General features: G+C 39.6%; 1 gene segment (V, D, J or C); it reads right to left on the bottom strand.

Moving 5' to 3' along the window:
- LOC132828616 (Ig heavy chain C region-like) overlaps window positions 1-17,060 on the bottom strand; it is a 35,320-nt gene extending 18,260 nt beyond the window's left edge. The window contains 5 exon segments of the C gene segment in view: window positions 2,413-2,730; window positions 2,811-3,107; window positions 4,216-4,536; window positions 16,613-16,891; window positions 17,018-17,060. Of these exon segments, the coding sequence occupies window positions 2,413-2,730; window positions 2,811-3,107; window positions 4,216-4,536; window positions 16,613-16,891; window positions 17,018-17,060 (1,258 nt within the window).
- Window positions 17,061-18,809: the final 1,749 nt, after the last annotated feature.

Below are 18,809 nucleotides of genomic sequence, written 5' to 3'. Positions count from 1 at the left end.
GTTGGGAATAGCCAAAACTAACAGTTGTTCAGAATCGTGATAATTTTAAAGGAATGCATAACGTAGGGGAAAGCATGCTTCTAGATTGCTAAAGGAAAAATGGTTGCTCTTAGTACAATAACAGTTACTTTCTTTGTGCATGACGTAAAGTACAAATGAAAAGAAGGTTCTTGAATGTTCTGCTTGTATTGTTACCTTAAATTTTCGTACAATTACAAAATTCACAGAACGGGTTATCTCTGAAAGTTTCAATAATACTTGTGAGGAATGATGCTTCATGTCTATTCTGTACTTCAAACGGCATAATTTTATTTTGTGCGCATATTGCAAAGCTTATGCAGTTCCTCTGTTATGTCACTGCCTCTGTCAGGTTGTCTGGGAGGGAGAATATTGAAAAAACTACTCTCTTGTTGATTAATATTACTGTCTCGCATTCCAAACTCTTAAGTATGAATACTTGCTTTTCCTCTGGCTGTCCTGAGTTCATCTATTCCGCTGCGACTCTGTTCAACCTAGCAGACTGTTAACATGAATTTGTCGATTCGCGACCTGAGTTCAGTTGCGCTCCATTACCATTTCTTCCTCAATAGGTGGTTCATATTTTACGTTCCATGATCAGTTCCATCCAAATAGTCTTGCTTTTTCAAAACCTTTCAGCTCATGCAATTAAGTGATAGAGGCGGGAATGGAATTGTGAAAAAAATACTGATCAAAATGAAATTAATCATCTAGAATATGAAACATGGAACATTACAACGCAGTGCAAGCCTTTCGGCCCTCGATCTTTCCCCGACCTGTAAAACAACTCTGAAGCCAATCTAACTTACCCTATGCCATTCTCGTCCATATCCATATCCAATGACCATGTAAATGTCTTTCAAGTTTGCGAGTCAATGACTGTAGCAGGCAGTGCGTTCCATGCTCCTACTACTCTGTGAGTAAAGGAACTACCTCAGACCTCTGTCCGTGTCTATCACACTTAAGTTAAAGCTATGTCCCTGCGTGCTATCCATTGCCAATCGAAGATAAAGGCTCTCATTGTCCACCCTATCTTAGCCTCTGATTATCTTATATATCTCAATGAAGTCACATCCCAAACTTCTTCACTCTGACGAAAACATTCTCACGTCCATCAGCATTTCTGATAAGAACTTGCCTCTGTATCAGGCAGCATCCCAGTAAATCTCCTTTGAACCCTTTACAAAACTTCCAAATCCTTCCTATAGTGTGGTGACGAGAACTCTACGCAATACTTCAACTGTGGCCGCACCAGAGTTTTTCACAGAGGTAATATGAACTCATGGTTCCGAAACTCATTCCCTCTACCAATCAAAACTAAAATAGCTTAATTCTTCTTAATAACTCTATCAACATGGGTGGCAACTTCCAAGGATCTCTGCACATGGACATTGAGATCCCTCTGCTCATCTGCACCTATTTTTCTCTACATAGATTCTGCCGTTCCTGCTCTTCCTCTTCGAAATATTATTTTTCAATTCAGACTTCCGAAATCAATTCTATTTTGTTGTTATTGCAGTACTATCCCGTCTTACCAATTTTCTTCTTGAGAGAAGGTTTCTCTGCATCAAACATCTCACCATGTACCCCTTGTACTCTTGACACATTTAACTATTTCCAGAGTGAACCACCTCACAGCTTTCCGCATTAAATTCCACTTGGCACCCTCAATCCAGGGCTGCATCTTACCTCTGTCCATCGGTAATCTACAACATCCATTGTCACTGTCCTCCATGTGATCTCCATGGTCAAAGGGCTGAATAATATAATCCTTCCAATGCACACATTAATTCATGTGCATGAATTCTACTCGTCGAGAAATGTTTGCATTTCTAAGTACCTTTCAGTTGACTGTCAGCAACCGCTCGAGCTGGTATCAAAGGAGGAGCATGAAGCAGTGACAGAAGCAAGCAAAACACAAAATCATTTCGACACAATCATCCTCTCAACAAATTTCATTGTTCTCGAAAGACAACACGCCTTCAAGCATTAACCTTGTGTTTCAGCCCTTTCTCTTAACATAAGTTTTTAGTTAACCTATTTTTCTCGTCAACCTGTTCAGACACCTCAACACACAACTCTGGAGGAGGTGGAAAGTAAACACAAGCATCTTGGTCCAGGATGCCACAAGAGGGCAATGCGCCACAAGAGGTTCCTTCCTTTTTTTAATATCAGCAGTCTTCACACTCCTTGAGACCATGCGCTTGTGGATGTTATTGCTTCTGCTGTTTACCTCATAGCCATGTACAGTTTGATAAAGGTGTTTCATTCCCAGAGATCTTGTGCACTTTAAAATTGCTGGAACCTTAGAATGTTTGGTTAAGATTTCATGTTCTGTTGATATTTAACACAATGTGTTAATGTTGAACATGGTTGCTAGAACACTGTCCTTACCTTTCGGGCTTCTGATGACCCTTTTCACAGTGGACTGTGAAGGTGGATGCGAGGCAGTACAGGTGTATTTTGCGCCACTCTTCCATTCCGCTGCAGGTAAAATGAGGAGGCTCCGTGCGCTGTAGGTCAGGTCCTGTTCCAGAGCAGTGGGGAAATTGGTGATGTTCTCGTTGACAGAAGCTCCATCTTTCTCCCAGAAAACGCTTATTTTGTCAGGATAGAATCCTCTCAGCAAACATGTGAGAGTAGCAGAGCTGCTGTTCTGAATTTCTTCTGGTGATGGAGGCAGGAGGCGGATATATGGCTTCATTGATTTAACTGTAATAGAAGTACATATATTTTTAGTATTTCCTCGCTCATAAAATGACATGTACAAATACATAGTTCTTGTCACCAACCTCTTGCCATTCTTGTTCGTTTTGATACTGCGGGTGATGATTGATCCTGTTTTGCAGAACATGTGTATTCCACCCCACTCTGCCACTCGTCCACGGTGCTAGTCAAGCGGCTGATTGTCACATATTGGTTTCTGTTCGCTGCTTCAATTTGAACGCCTTCATTCCGCACCTTTCCATCCACCATCCAAGAGATAACTACCCCACTGGAAACTGTAGAAAGCACTTCACAAACCAGAATGGCACTTTTATTGATCCAGATTTCTTCAACCAATGGATCCCTCAATAATACAGCTATCTCTGTCAGAGAGAAATCAGAGATTCAGATTCTGGTCCCTGATCCAATAATGTAATCAGGACTGCAACAAGAATGTCAAAATCAGTGAACAAGGAAGGGATGAAAAATGCAACCGTCTCTCTCCCTCTTTCTCTCTCTCTCGTGTGTCATGGGTTTGTTTGTGTGTGAGGAAAAAACTGACAGGAATAAAAGAGAGTTGTAGAGCAAGGAAGACCGGTAGAGACAGAGAAAATTTACCACATCGTGATGGTCGATGCATTTTAAGCACAGAAGGTCATTGAGATCGTTATCACCAATGGGTATTTTAAAGTCCTGCCTAAAAAATGATCTATATAATAAATGTTCCAAATAAACATATTGGCGCATACCTGTTGTTTCTGTCGCACCCCTTCCAATAACAAATTTCTATCTCCGTTCCACCAGACAACTTATCTCTCCCCTAAGCTACTCTGAACATTCTCCCCCCCCCCCCCCGACCCCCCCCCCCCAAATACATCCTTTCTACAATTGCATGGCAACAATCGGCAACAGACAATACTAAATCCTCACTAGCCACAGCTTTAGAAATACGCATTGTTGAAAATGATTCCTTTGTGATGAAGTGTGTGCAGTGTCAAGGCTTTATTTTGCTACTCTGAATTGACTCGGAAAATAAGAAAAAGCGGGGGACTACCACGTTGTATAAAGAATTTTGAATAGCGAGCATATCCAGAAACTCTGCCTAAACTTGTCAGTTAAGAGGTTTGCTCACTAATCTCTTTCATTCACTTGCTTTCTTCATAATGGCTCTATATCTGTCTTTTTCCTCTGTCTTTTTCCAAGAACTTTGGTTATTTTGGTCAGACCGATACAGAGCAAAGGGTTTCAGAGGTTATTCTCAACTATCTTTTTGAAAGAGCGGGTTTAGGTACCTGGTTCATTTCGACTCATTTTTGCTGTAACATTTCTCTGGACTACAAATTCCCATTGATATTACTCACTGCAACTAATTCAAGAATGCTTCATCCGCAGTAATAAACCAACAAAATAATTTTCCATCTTGTCTAATATTTATGACAAAACTGATTATGGTAATGAATGTGAGCTTGTGAGTTTGTTTAGTTTTCTTACCCGATGTTGAACTAATTTCTTTTCTCTGGTTACTATTGGAAGCAGAATGAGAAACTTGACAACTATACACAAAGCCGCTGTTCCATTCCTGCAGTGGCACTTTCAGCAAACTTGTAGAGCTAAAATCATTGGTCGCTGTTTTCGTTGGAGACGTAGTTGTAACGCCAGAACTTATGGTATTTCCGTTCTTCTGCCAGGTCAATGCAATTCTTTCAGGATAGTACCCGGTGATGAGACAAATCAGCTGAAGAAATCCGTTTGCCCTCTGTTCTTCAGTTGCAGAGTAATGTAGACTGATGACTGGTGGAGAAGGCTGTATGCCTAAAATTACAAATTAAGACTTACTCTCTTGTGTATAGATGGCTACATTGTTTCGGTGATATCATGTACAATCGATTACTCTCAAATCATACCCAAAAAATAATATTATTATTGTACCAGAACATCATGTTGCTATACAAGGTTCCTCGTAACGTTGGCATCATATGTAACCTTGAGGTGAGCTCCACACTTGTTCGACTGATAGAGTCCAAGGAGCAGAAAGAAACATTTCAGTCAAATTCGTCCACGCTGAACAGTTTTTCTAAATTGAACATGTGACATTTGGGTCATAGAATCATTGATAACAAAGAATCAAACGCTTTGGTCAAATTCTTCCATGCCGACCAGATATCTGAAATTAGTCATGTCCCATTTGCCAGCACTTGGCCTGTATCCTTCTAAACACTTATTATTCATTTACCCATTCAAGTGCGATTTGAATCATGGAATTTTGCAAACCTCCAACTGGTAGCTCAATCCATACATGCACCATCCTCAGTGAGAAAAAAAACTATCGTTTAGAAGTCTTTCATATCTTCCGCTCTCACCTTAATCCTTCACCCTCCATCTTTGGACTCCCTCACACAGGGGAAAATACATTGTCTATTTAAGTTCTCATTACCATCCATAATGTTATAAACTTTGATATGGTCACAAATCAGCTTCTGACGCACCAAGGGAAATACTCCCAGCCAATTCAGCTCTCCTATAGCTCAAATCCTTCAACCCTAGAAACATCCTTGTAAATCGTTTCTGAAGTCTTTCAATTTTCAGAACGTTCTTCCAAAAGCTGTAGAGACCAGCACTACAGACAATATTCCAAAAGCGGCCGAAGCACTATCGTGTACAGCTGTCACATGACCTACCAACTCATACTCAGTGCACTGACCAATAACGGAAAGCATTCCAAGGGCCTTCTTCATTTGCTGATACTTGGGCCATATTCTACAAACATTTCCTCTTCATTTACCTTCCGAAAATCATTTTTAATTTTGTTACAGTACCACTTCTACCACTTTCTCTGGAAGGTCATTTCATAAACACACCACGCTCTGTGCAGACATAAAAAACCTGAACCGCAGATTCCTTTAAATCTTTTCCATCTCACCTTAAAACTATCCATTCTAGATTTGGACTCATATCCCTTTGGGAATGTACTTCGATATTTACATTTTACATTGTTCTCATGATTTTATAAACCTCCTAATGGTCGCCACTCAACTTCCTCGTTAAGACAACCTATTTTTATATCTAACTTCACTGTCTGATTTGACGGTGAGCTTATCTACTGCTCAAACATGAATACAAATTTGTACAATCTAGAAAATTCATCCCTGGCCAAACTCCCACTTTCTAACTTTGGGTCTTCTAATCGCCTTCTGCCAATGTCTTAATCTCAGGCCAAGTACATAGGACCGGCTCTCTGCTTTGTGATGTAAGTTCGCCATACCAAACAATCCCTCGATTTCAGATTTCTCTTCCTTTTCCTCAACCTCTCAATGGCTTCACTCAACTCCAACTCTAACATTTCCTCCAGCTGAAATCGAGTGAGACATTTGTTCTGATGCACTAGCCTCTGAAGAATTCCTCATTTCAACTGTCCAAAAAACTAATCAATGTACTTTCAACCTCCGAGACTCGACGTTCTGTATACGGCTCCCTAAACCTTGTCCCATCTACTTATTAAAGCATTTCTTTCTATTTTAAAACAAAAACCAAGTCTTGAAATATTAATTATTTATTTCCAATAATCTGTTTTACATTTCTTGCTAACGAGACAATTTGATCTCATGTAATAATCAGGAAATAATTTTGAGAAAGCTTTTCATTTTGATATCATTGTGGTTTTGATAAGTCAACAAAAGTACGATTACACACCAGAGACAAAAGGAATCTGGAGGCCTTGTTCAAGTACTTGAGGGAGCAAAATTGTTCCTTACTCAAGTAGAATCTCTACTATATCGAAAAATGGAAGCATAGAATATAGGGACAGGAGCAGGCCAATCAGACCTTCGAGCCAGCTCTGACATCCTTCTTGGTCCTACTAATGGTCCAAATCAATTGCCTCATCCTGCTTTCTCCCCACAACATTTTACTCTGTTCCCTCCAAGTGCTATGTCTCGCCCCTTGTTGTGCACATCCAATATATTAGTATCAACTACTTCTTGTGATAATAAAATCCACATTCTCACCACTCTTTAGGTGAACAAATGTCTTCTCAAATTTCTCCTAAATGGTCCAGTTCTAATCATCAGACTGTTTCCCCGGTTCTCGCCAACACGTTGTACAGTTTGGCAGCACACATAGATCAATTCCCCATCGTCGAACTGTGATTTCTATCACAGTTGTCAGAATTCCACCAGGGAGTAGAAATGAACAGTTCACGCTTATTTTATAGCTGAAATCTTATTCTTAATTCCCACAACCTCATTTTTTTCCCTAAAATTAGCTTTCAAAATGTTTCGCGCCTTGCTGTTGTATAAAGTACACACTGTTTCTGTGAACTTCCCTCCTTCTGGAGCCAAATTCCTTGAACCTAACATTTAACTTGATCATAAAAGACATCGCTTAATATTTCCCTTAATTTAGACGTTTTACTTTTCAAAAACAATTCCCTGTGTTCTCAATACAGACAAATGGATTTCTTTCCATTCAATCTTTGATTGGAACTCGTAAATTTAAAGCATTCCTGTCAGGGAACGAGACCACGTTTTCTTTTTATACAACATAGAATATGGAACATTACAGTGCAATACAGGCTCTTCATCTCTCGATGTTGCACCGACCTGTGAAACTGTTCTGAAGCCCATCTTACCTACATTATTCCATTTTCATTCATATGTCTATCCGATGGCCATTTCAATGCTCTTAACGTTGGCGATTCCATTACTGTTGCGCGCAGGCCATTTCATGCCCCTACTATTCACTGAATAATGAGAATATCTCTGAAGTCTGTCCTTTATCTGTCACTCCTCAATGTAAAGTTATGACCTCTGTGCTAGCCGTCACCATCCAAGGTAAAAGGCTCTCATTATTCGCCCTATCTAACACTCTGATTATCATATATGTCTCAATTAAGTCACCTCTCAACCTTCTTCTCTCGAACCAAAACAGCCTCAAGTCCCTCAGCCTTCCCTCGTAAGATCTTCCCTCCATACCAGGCAACATTCTAATAAATCTCCTCTGAATCCTTTCCATCCTTCCTAGAATGTAGTGATCATAACTCTGCACAGTACTCCAAGTGCGGCCGCACCAGAGTTTTACACAGCTGCAGCATAATTTCTTGGCTCCGAAACTCAATCCCTCCATTAATAAAAGTTAATACACCGTATGCCTTCTTAACAAACCTATCGACATGGCTGATATCTTCCAGAGATGGACGGACATGGATAACGACATCTCTCTGTGCATCCACCCTACCTAGAATATTGCTATTAACACAGTGCTCTGCATTCCTGTCACTCCTTCCAAAGTGAATCACCTCACGCTTTTCCCCATTATATTCCATTTTCCATCTCTTAGCCCAACTCGGCAGCTTATCTATGTCTCTATGTAATCCACAACATCCTTAATCATTATCCACAACTCCACTAACCTTAGTTTCATTCGTGAACTTACTAACCCATCCTTCTGCGCCCTCGTCCAGATCATTTATAAAAATGACAAACAGCGGTGCCTCCAAAACAGATTGTCGTGATACACGACTATTAAATGAACTCCAGCACGAATATTTCTAATAACCACCAACCTCTGTCTGTTTTCATCTGGTCAATTTCTTATGGAAACCACTAGATCACCATCAATCCCATGCTTCTGCATTTTCTGAAATAGCCTCCCGTGGGAAACTTATCAAATACCTTACTGAAATCCAAAAACACCACGTCAAACGCTTTAACCTCATCCACTTGTTTTGACACTTTCTCAAAGCGCTCAGTAAGATTTGTGAGACATGTCCTACCCTTCACAAAACCGTATCTACTGTCCCTAATGAACTTCATCCACTCCAGATGATTATACATTCTTTCTCTTACCATCTTTTCCTACACTACACCCACAAACGAACTAATGCTCACTGCTCTACAATTACCAGAGTTGACTGTACTCATCTTCTTGTACAAGGGAACGACATTTGCTACTTCGCAGTCTTCTGGCACTATTCTTGTCGATAATTAAGACACCAGAATCAAAGCCAAAGGCTTTTCAATCCCCTCTCCGGCTTCCTAGGGAATCCGAGGATAAATCCCATCAGGCCCAGTGGACTTATCTATTTTCAAACTTTCCAGAATTGCAAACACCTCCTCTTTGTGAACCTCAATCCCATCTAGGCTAGTGGCCTGAATCTCTGTATTCTCCTCAACAACATAGTATTTTCCCTGTGTGAAGATTGACGGAAAAAATTCATTTAGCCATTCTTCTATTTCCTCTGACTCCACGCACAACTTCCCACTCCTACCTTTGATTGCCCTTAATCTTACTCGAGTCACTCTTTTAGTCCAGATATACCGAATGATAGCCTCAGGGTTTTCTCTCATTCCATCCGCTAATGACCTCTCATGTACCCTCCTGGTTCTTCTTAGCTCCCTCTTTGAGTCTTTCCTGGCTAACTTGTAACTCGCAAGTGTTCCAACTGAGACTTCACGTCTCATCCCAACATAAGCCTTCTTCTTTGTCTTGGCAAGTGACTCAAATTCGTTACTTAACCACGGCTGCCTCGCCCGACAACTTCCATCCTGCCTGACATGTATATAATTAACAAGGGCACAAAGTAGCTGTTCCGTGAATAAGCTCCACATTTCAATTGTGCTGGTCCTCTGCAGTTTCCTTCCCCATCCTATGCTTCCTAAATCTTGCCTAATCGCATCAAAGTTGCTTCTACCCAGATATGACTCCTGGCCGATATATCTATCCCTTTCCACCGCTAACGTGAACAAATATGTTCTACACCAATGCAGCTGACTACACTGTTCACAATTTGGTGTTTACTCGTGACCGTGTTATACTCACCAGATTACTTAATACAGCCATCAGCAGGAATACCTGCTTGTTCCATCAAATCAATTACTCTCTCGAAAATACCTCAGCTGACCTGTGACCAGAAATTCCAAGCTCTTCAAAGGTATTCTAGATTATTCTGCAATTCTCAATGCTGGGATCCCATCTTCAAAATCTTTCAAGTAAATCTGATCTGAGCTCTGCTGCCCAGATCCTGAATTGCACTTCTTGTTCACCCATCAACGTTTCATCTCAAAGTCAGACAATACTTTTGAATTTATTTTCTCTTCCATTTGTTCAAATTCAACGACAGCCATGGTTTTGCTATTACAAAAGACCGAGATTAACAATCTCTTGCTTTATGAACTGGGCTATTGCTGACTTCTAATCAATCCCCAATGTCTACCAATACTCAACAGTCACGTCATCAATAACACGAGAAGATATCGCATGTGAAATTTTATAATGAAATAATACACGAGTGCAGCAGCTATCAACCCACGAGTGAAATATTGAGTTGATTACATTCTTTGAATCTTTTACACATGACCACTGTTCCGTGCTCTCCAGCAAGCACACTGTCAACAAACTGCATCATTTTGCTGTAAATTTAGATATCAAATGTTATAAATAACATCCATGGCAATGACTATGTATATCAGTCTTGGGAACAACATACCCTACATAATAACTGATTCCACCTGCACACTGATGTTCTCACGCATATGCTTATGTCTTCTCCGTCATGCGGTGTGAAAGCATCAATTTGTGATAGTTTCCAGCAAGTAACAGAGTTGCATTAGTTCGAATTGCCATTAGTGAGGTCCATGCTGACAGTCAGCATATACAGAGGCCAATAGGTGATGAAACTACTCTTGGCCTTCAACATTATCCTTCCCACAAGATGATATAGATTGGATTCGTGCAGATGATGTAGAAATGACGGGGAGGCGTGGGGTAGGAAACTTATACAAGTTCTACAGTTCATTCATAGAGTCACATCAGACTGGAGGCATATTCTGTCTCTTTCTCTCCACCAATGCTTCCAGGAAGGCTGAATTTCTTCAGAGTTTGCTGTTCTTGTTTTATGAAAGGGAGAGGGGTGACCCCATTTCAGAAAAGCAGCCCATGGAATGGGTTTGAGTAAAGTTGAGAAATTGCCATTTCAAGAAGTCATTTGTGGGAGCATTGTTTGGGTCAACATGTGTAACAATATAATAGGGAGAACATAAAGGAAGACATTGCAACAGCTTGTCAGAAAATCAAAAAATCATTATGCAAGCAATTATCTGTAAAATAACTGCGAAAGTTAGATGGGCAAAGACAGCTCATAAAAATAGATCTTGCAATCATTCATTCGAATCGCAAGTTTTCAACATATATTGAACATCCTGCAATGGTGGAATGAGATCGGATTAACTCATTACCTCATTGCAAAGGCGCCCTGAGGGATCAGCAACATTAACTCCATTGCATAATACAATCAATGTGAGAGACAGACAACGGTTCTTTTTTTAAATAAAAATCATATTCTGTGGACACGAAATCAGAGCTGGCTGAAGTGAACTGGAAAATCAGATGGAGGAGAATTCGATCATGATAAAGTGGCAAACATGTGTGGAGACATTTCAGATCACTTAAATAGGTACATTCCAAAAAGTAAGGAATATTTCAAGGTTCAGAACTGCTTTCTGTGGTTTAAGATAATATCTACATTCAGGAAAACGTATGTGATTGTGGATAAACAGATGGTAAGTCAGAAAATTAAACAGAATATTAAAATGTTCGGAAATGAAATGTCTGAAAATTAAGAAAGAAAGATTGTAAAATCAGAATATGATAGGAAGCTAACCAATGAGTTAAAAGAAAGAGAGAGGACGAGGTCCTGTAACTTATTCGAAAATAAAATAATTTACAAAGTGAAATGAATGTTTGACAAATCATGCTGTGAAACGCAACAGAGAAGAAATACATAGAACACTTATTTTCTAACAGTTTTTATGACAGAGAATACAAGCAGCATTCTAGAAAATGCAATTAATCAGCAAATCGAAGGAAGGGAAAAAGCAGGGAAATGACATGCAACAGAGAAACGGTCCTGCCTAAACAGTTGCAGCTGCGGGCCGAGACCTGCCTGTCCCCTCATGACATTATCCCTGCGTCCAAAGTGAAAATGTCATTCAAATAACTGACATTTTGTGTTGACTGTTGCAAATCATCTCCAATGTCAGTTTGCAATGTTAGAAGCTGTTTAAAATAAGGTGCAACTGGACAAGTTCAAAGAAATCACGGCTTTATGAACGGGAAATCATGTTTAAGAAATCTACTGGATAAAAGGGGAATCGTCGTTTGCAGTGCGTGGTGAGTTCCCGTAAATAATCAGTAAAATGCCAAATCAAAGTTGATAGTGGATAATGAAAGACAGAGGACTTTACAATACTGAAATGGACAGGAGAATAGCTGAAAGTGACAGTAGGTGTGCAGGAGTAATCCTAAGGTTGGCAAGTGGTGTGCCAGAGGGACTGTTGGAGGAATTGCAACTGTTCGTAATTTATGTTTTGGATTAAGTGGGACATGCTTCGTTTGCCAAACATAACAAACTCTCAAAAATAAAAAGAGGCATTAAGTAATCACAGGGCCAATTAAACTACAAGAATATGTTGCCACGTGTGAATAAGAACACGGTAAATGACGTGCAACGTAGTAATTTGGTGAAAGCGATGAATATCTAGCAAGAGGAACAGAAAAGAACAATCAAAATGATGACATTTTGTGCAACTCTGAGTTGCAGAAAGACGATGGTGTCCAAAAGGATGGATCACTTGACGTTAGCACATCTGGCCAGCAAATAATTAAGAAAACTAAAACAATGATGTGATTTGTCAAATGGGAAACTGGACGGGAATGTGCAGAAGCTTTTTTTTTCAGATAAAACAGGTACATAAAAGATTCCTCCTGGACTGTGTGCTGCGTCTGATTGGTCATCTCAGTTACATGAGTTGTGAATGCATCAGAGGCCGTTCAGATAAGGGTTACCTGACAATTCCCTGGAATGAAAACTGCCTTTGTCGGAATGGCTTTCTAGCCCTCCTGACAGAATTGATACTTGAATGCGGCATATGTACGTTGATATGCCATGATTAGGTCTATTAAAATAATGTAAATCAGATGAAGTTCGGATACAATTTCCCAGTAATATGAAAGACAGTCAAGGAAAGGCAGAATTAATGAACCCTGTCGAGCAGCTAGAGGTTGTAACTTTTTTTTATAAAACTGCATGTCGGACTGAACGATGGGTTTGGTACAACTTGCCAATAACTACAATAGAATTGCGAAATCATAATGAAGAACGGAGTCAGTTTCCACCATATCTTATAGGGTAAAGTGCATTGTACCCTGACTTTGTTGAAACGAAAAGAAAGCTGCCTCAGTTGGCAAAGCCCATATACCTTTCTAAAAAAAATCTAAAGAACAGATATACTTTAGACATGCAAGATTCATTTAAAAAGCAGAATTCCCAGAATTAATTGAAAGGAAAGGAATTTCCACGAAATAATTGATATTTCGCAAGTTTTGTAGCTCAAGTTGAGGTTTAGGGTGTAGATTTGCTCACTGAGCTGTCGTCTGATTTCCAGACGTTTCATTACCTGGCTAGGTAACATCATCAGTGGCGACCTCCTTCACTTGGAGGTAATGAAACGTCTGGATATCAAACCTACAGCTCAGCGAGCAAACCTACACCCCATAATGGATGCATCACAGACAAACTGGTGCATTACAGTGATTAATATTTGGCAGAACTATAAAAATGACAGACCTCTGTAAATACTGACAGATGTCGGATGAAATAACAAGTTCGAACCACTGACACTAATTAGCGAGAAGATAGTGATTAATGTAGATATTAACTTCATACCGCTGGTAAACATGGATTTTCTTTTTCATTTCAAAGCAACTAGCATAGACAGTATCCAATTTTTTTTTCAATGTTTACAGTAAGAGAAAATCTCTGTCGTCTATTTCAGTTAAATACAGTTGAAGTTCGGTTTTCATCATCTCAGCATTCCATGGAATGCCCAAAGAAACTATTAACTGAAAAAAAATGGAGCTATTGGCTGAGACGCCATATTCTTACAAGACCACAGGGGCTGCTCTCTCTGACTGTTGGTGATTTAACCTGAGGGCCATCACATCTCAGGGGATGGACCGTTAAAAGGATTAACACTTTCCTCAACACAACCTTCTGCCCGGGCAAACTATTCTACGCACCCTCTAGATGCACAAAAATAATTTTCTATGTTCACACATTAGTCTGAAAATGCCCAAATTGCAGAAGTTGTTTCGTGCAGTGAATGCTTCCTGTTGTGGGATTGATACCACGGCAAAGCTGCATTTTTTATATTCGGAGGTGCCTGTGCTGAACAGGGTGGACAAGGTCAAAAGTCACACGACATCAGGTTATGGTCAAACAAGTTTTCTTTTTAAATCACAAACTTCCTGATCTCTGCCCCTGTGTCAGGTGAAACCTGATTTCTGACCCTTTTTGTTCTTTGTTGTCAATTATGAACTACTGATTTGGGGTTCTCCTATTATCACCTGCACTCGTAAATACCTGTCCAAGAATACGACAGCAAGGTGACTGCATCACAAAAGCAATGCTGTCGTGCACACATCGACTTATTGATCCTACTTCGTTCGGTATGATGTCCTGAGAATCCATGAGGGCAAGGCAAACGACTATTTAGCTTGACGTGGTTAAAAGAATTGAATTGGACAGCAATTAATATTATCAGCAAGGCAAGACTATTCCACTCTAAGAATTAATATTGTACAGATGGGCTACATGATTTCCACTTTAATGTCAAGTAAACATTTTACACTAAAGCGATAGTGGGTTCAAAGTTCTCAAATATTCGACACCATCTTAAATACAACAAACTTCGACCCACAGATGGACATGTATCTGGGAGAGCACGTTTCAGATAATCTGGATTCGTGCCAAATTACAGTGAAATTACTCTCCACTAGTTGTCTGATATAGGGCACTGGTAAAATCAGTGCACAATTATTCACATTTTGTGGAATTGGAGCAGACGAATTTCAGCTCCAATCAACCTTCACCAAGCCCAGGTTTGGTGAGTTACAATTGTTCCAGTTTCAAAATTGGACAGTCAATTTGCTGATTTGTGATAATGTTAATGTAATCGAAATTATGTTAAATAATGAGGATTGTCTATCAAAACATTGATTTTAGACACAATCCGAAACATTACTGTTAGCAGAAAGATTTCCTCAATCTAGACTTGGATTTGTTGTTCAGATTAGAAGTTTTGCATAACAATGGCACACTGACATGCCTTAGTACAGCTTCATATCTTGGGCAGTTTCCTGCGTAAACAGCTAAAGCCATGATCTACGCAAATAAAATCTTATATACTCTATGCCAAGCAAGTTAAACATTTAGATTCTCTATTGGCTTGTCCTCAGCTACATTTACGTCTATATTTGTATATTAGCATATATTTGCTCAAACAAAATCTGCAAATGAGTTTGAAATGGAAGACAATAAATTCCAGCACGCAAAATATGTCGATTAGAAAATGTTCTGAATCTCACGTTGTGCAGTTGAGCCTGTTTTAACAAGAAAACGATTTTTATTAAATAACTGAACTGCAAAATCGAAGCGATAAGTAGCAAGAAGAACACTTACCAGGTTCCACAGTCAGAATGGTGCCGCTTCCGTAAACGTCGTAGTCACAGTCCATCAGCTCCCATTCAATGCCATACAAAAAGTGTCAGTGAAGCAGAAGTCCTATAATCAATGTATCAAAACAAATCCTCTCTACTATTTTCCATATATATTGACAGCATTAACAAATATTCATTTGTTAACAATTTAAATTCATTCATATATCCACTATCTCCAATGCCAGTTTGGGTGACATTGGAAACGTGAGCATGCTGATCTATAATCAACGTGAAACATCTGTACAATTCCAGAATGGAACGAATTGGTATTGATGTTAATTCTATGAAGCAGCATTCATGACAGAAAGTTGATTATGGAATCATGTTCATCAGAAGCAGAAAAAGGAATAACTGTCCGAGAGGTTTGTGCTCTGGCTTGTATCACTGTGTAATCACAGCTACACATTGTTTCACACCAGCACAAGAATTCCATTGTTGCTAAAATAAGTGAAGATTCTTCAAATGCTCCAGGATATTGGTTGATTGATCCAGCAAGTGTGACGCAAATCACTCCCTTTATATATTGTATTCCCAGTCACGTTTATAATTCTCAGCCACTCTTCAAAGACTGGATACTTATCTATATTGCTTTGTGAATAGAATTTTAACAGTCGCATAATAATCAGCTCAAGGAGTATGAAAATTGGTCTATAGCAGTTGCCAGGCCCTAAAAGTTGCAAGAATCATTTCAGCATGAGGTACTTAAGCATGCAGGTAATAATTTATATGAGCAGTGGATTCACATGTGGCAGGACGTTTCTGTACTGCGGGAATCACAGGTTAGTCACTGTGGTAGCATAGTAACACAGTCACACACAGCAATGCAAAAACTTCCCATTGACATTCATACAAAAACACCAAGTCGATGCACAAACTGCAATCTGGATTTCTACCAATGTGCACCTTCTTACATTTATTTCAGAAAACCAAATTTGATATCCATCCAAACTCCAGATTAGCTGGCCATCCTGATAAACAACAAATCAAAATGTTTGCGGTACTGGTAACAATGTGTGCTGGTAGTTTCTGTATTACAGATGTCGAGTTCTCGATTGGTGTGGTGATCATAACAGTCACAGTGATACATCCCAGTGCAAAAATAAATGCTCGCACGTTACTGTAAGTTCAACAGCTGCACTGAATATCCAAGTGCCCCTTTTCTGAATTTCCCTGCTGAATTTTGTTAGCTATCTTTTAGAACTTGATTCCTGCTAGTCTGTATCATGAGCAGTGGCCTCAAAGTGCATATTGAGCGTTGACAAGCCAAAACAAGGCAAATTTGCTTCACGGAAGATCTGAAGGTGTTTTTGTATTGGTGGAAGATCAGGTTTATTACTGTGATAATTATACGCATTACACTGATATGTACCACTGTCTTCAACTCTTAGGTCACGAATTCGCAAAGAAAAGGACTTTGATCCCGAGTTCACTGTTTCCGAGTATCGTCCACTAGTTGATAAGCTCTTCTTCGTTGATGTGCCCTTTTTTGTGAAATACCAGTACGTGCTATACAATGCACAGCTGGTATCTTTTAGGACGCAATTGATGGTCAGTGATTCGCCTGTCTCCTTTGTTGCCGTTCTCGGTGTTTGTTCAACCCTTGCAGTAAAGACATCTGTGCGGAGAAAAATATATTTAATACATGACATTTGTTTCTCATCAGGAGAGTTTCAGACAAGGAAATTTCAATAATATGAACATGGTCCTTATATGCGTAACATCTATAAGAAACAGTACTTACTTGGTAACCAGGCTAAAAGGCACGAAACCAAGAAAATATTCATTGTTTCTGCACCAGCAAACAAAACTTCATACGCAGCCAATACTGGAATTAAAACCTGTTCTGTGTAACAGTGTGTGTCGGAGCACCGACCTTATAAACCACGGGAGGCTCTGTTCATTTGCATCATGTGGAGCGAGAAACCAATCACGTTGATTCTAACTCACGAACCGTGATGGGCTGAGCTGTGTGCAGACGAACCAACATCACATCATGGAAATCTGCATCAATTGAGAATAGAGAGATTAACAGCATGTGCTTACTTCCTTGTGTTTAACTTGGTGATATTTTAATTCCATATCCATGAACATTTGTCAAGTTCAGGCAGCGAATTCATGAACAAAGGGGGCACTTCAATAATTAAGACTGAAACCCACATATGGTGACCTCTGACAACCGAGTGGCCACGCAGTCTAATGTGTGCATGCAATGCTCGCTAGAACCATAAAATTAGAAACATCAGCTTTAATTGTCGTCTCTCGTTCCTTGAACATTCTGTATGAAATGTGTGTCAATATTTGAAAGTCTTTGACTGTTAGTAACTATGAAAGTAAGTACCGGTTTTGCAGAATTCAAAATTTGAAACTGGTTAGTGAAGTCAATTCAAGAATTCAGAACAGAGAAAACTCGAAAAAAGAGACGAAATTCAGACCGTTTAAAAATAGATAGAAGCTTCTCGTCACGTTGACATCATCCATTTGGGTATAATCTTCGAGATGGTGCTGCTAAAACTTGAATGTTCTATTCAACTGCAGATATGGCTCGCAATTCAGAAGAGCAAAACGATATTGATAGATCGGTGTGATTTAGTTTAAAAGCACCAGACAGAACTCAGTAGAAAGTGGAAAATGTTTTTTGGCACTTGTTAATCAAAAGAGGATTCGATATGCCTTGAATTGTTAAAAGTGTTTTGTTTCGTTGAGGAAAGCTTCTTTTTGAGCATGACGTTAGTGCTTGGTAGAATTGCACAAAGAGTCAAATGAAATTCCAGTTCATTCTTGTTAAATCAATTCAAAATGGTGCAAATGAAAAATCCCAACACTGTATCTCAGATCGGCGTTTGATTCCACCAAAGAGTTTGTGTGCTGTGATTTCAAAGCTTGCACCAACGATTGTACAGAATGTTGACTGACGTGGAAAGATTAATATGATGATTACATGGAAAATGAGCTTTTTTTGTTCAACGCACTGCAATTGTTGGTCCACATAATGTGCGTTTGAATTATGAACAGGCAGAAAATGTTTGCATCGAGAAAGAGAACTTCGAGAGATTGCATAAGCTGGAAACAGGAGCCGTGCATATACGTTTAAATGTAAAATCTTTGCCGGGGGAAGCAGGCACATCCTCGCAGACAGCGTTATGATGCTGTGAAAACTTTTACCAGGATTGGAGTTTAATGTCATGATATTTCATCAGATGGGCTCCGATTAAAACACATGGCGTGAACTCTTAAATTTGTTCAGCTCTTCTCAGACATTGCTAACTTTGTTTAGCATTTTCAGTGTATTCTATTTGCCCGTTTTTAATGCAAACACATTCAGCATTATCGCATGCTGTTTGCCATGTGGAGGTGGAGTGGAGGGAATCGAAGTTCTTGAGGTTGCTTGGCTGAAACTGAGTAATATCTAATTTCTTCCTGATTGTTATCCGTTTATAACTTCAGAAGAGGCAACAAGAATGCCCCCCACCCCCCGCGCCGCATTTCTAGCCCTGCTCCAGCATTCAAGAAGATGATAGCTGATCTGAAATTTG

The sequence above is a fragment of the Hemiscyllium ocellatum genome, chromosome 27 (assembly GCF_020745735.1).
Source record: "Hemiscyllium ocellatum isolate sHemOce1 chromosome 27, sHemOce1.pat.X.cur, whole genome shotgun sequence".
Classification (NCBI taxonomy): domain Eukaryota; kingdom Metazoa; phylum Chordata; class Chondrichthyes; order Orectolobiformes; family Hemiscylliidae; genus Hemiscyllium; species Hemiscyllium ocellatum.
The sequence above is the reverse complement of the archived record's forward strand: the minus strand, read 5'-3'. Positions and strand labels throughout refer to the sequence as shown.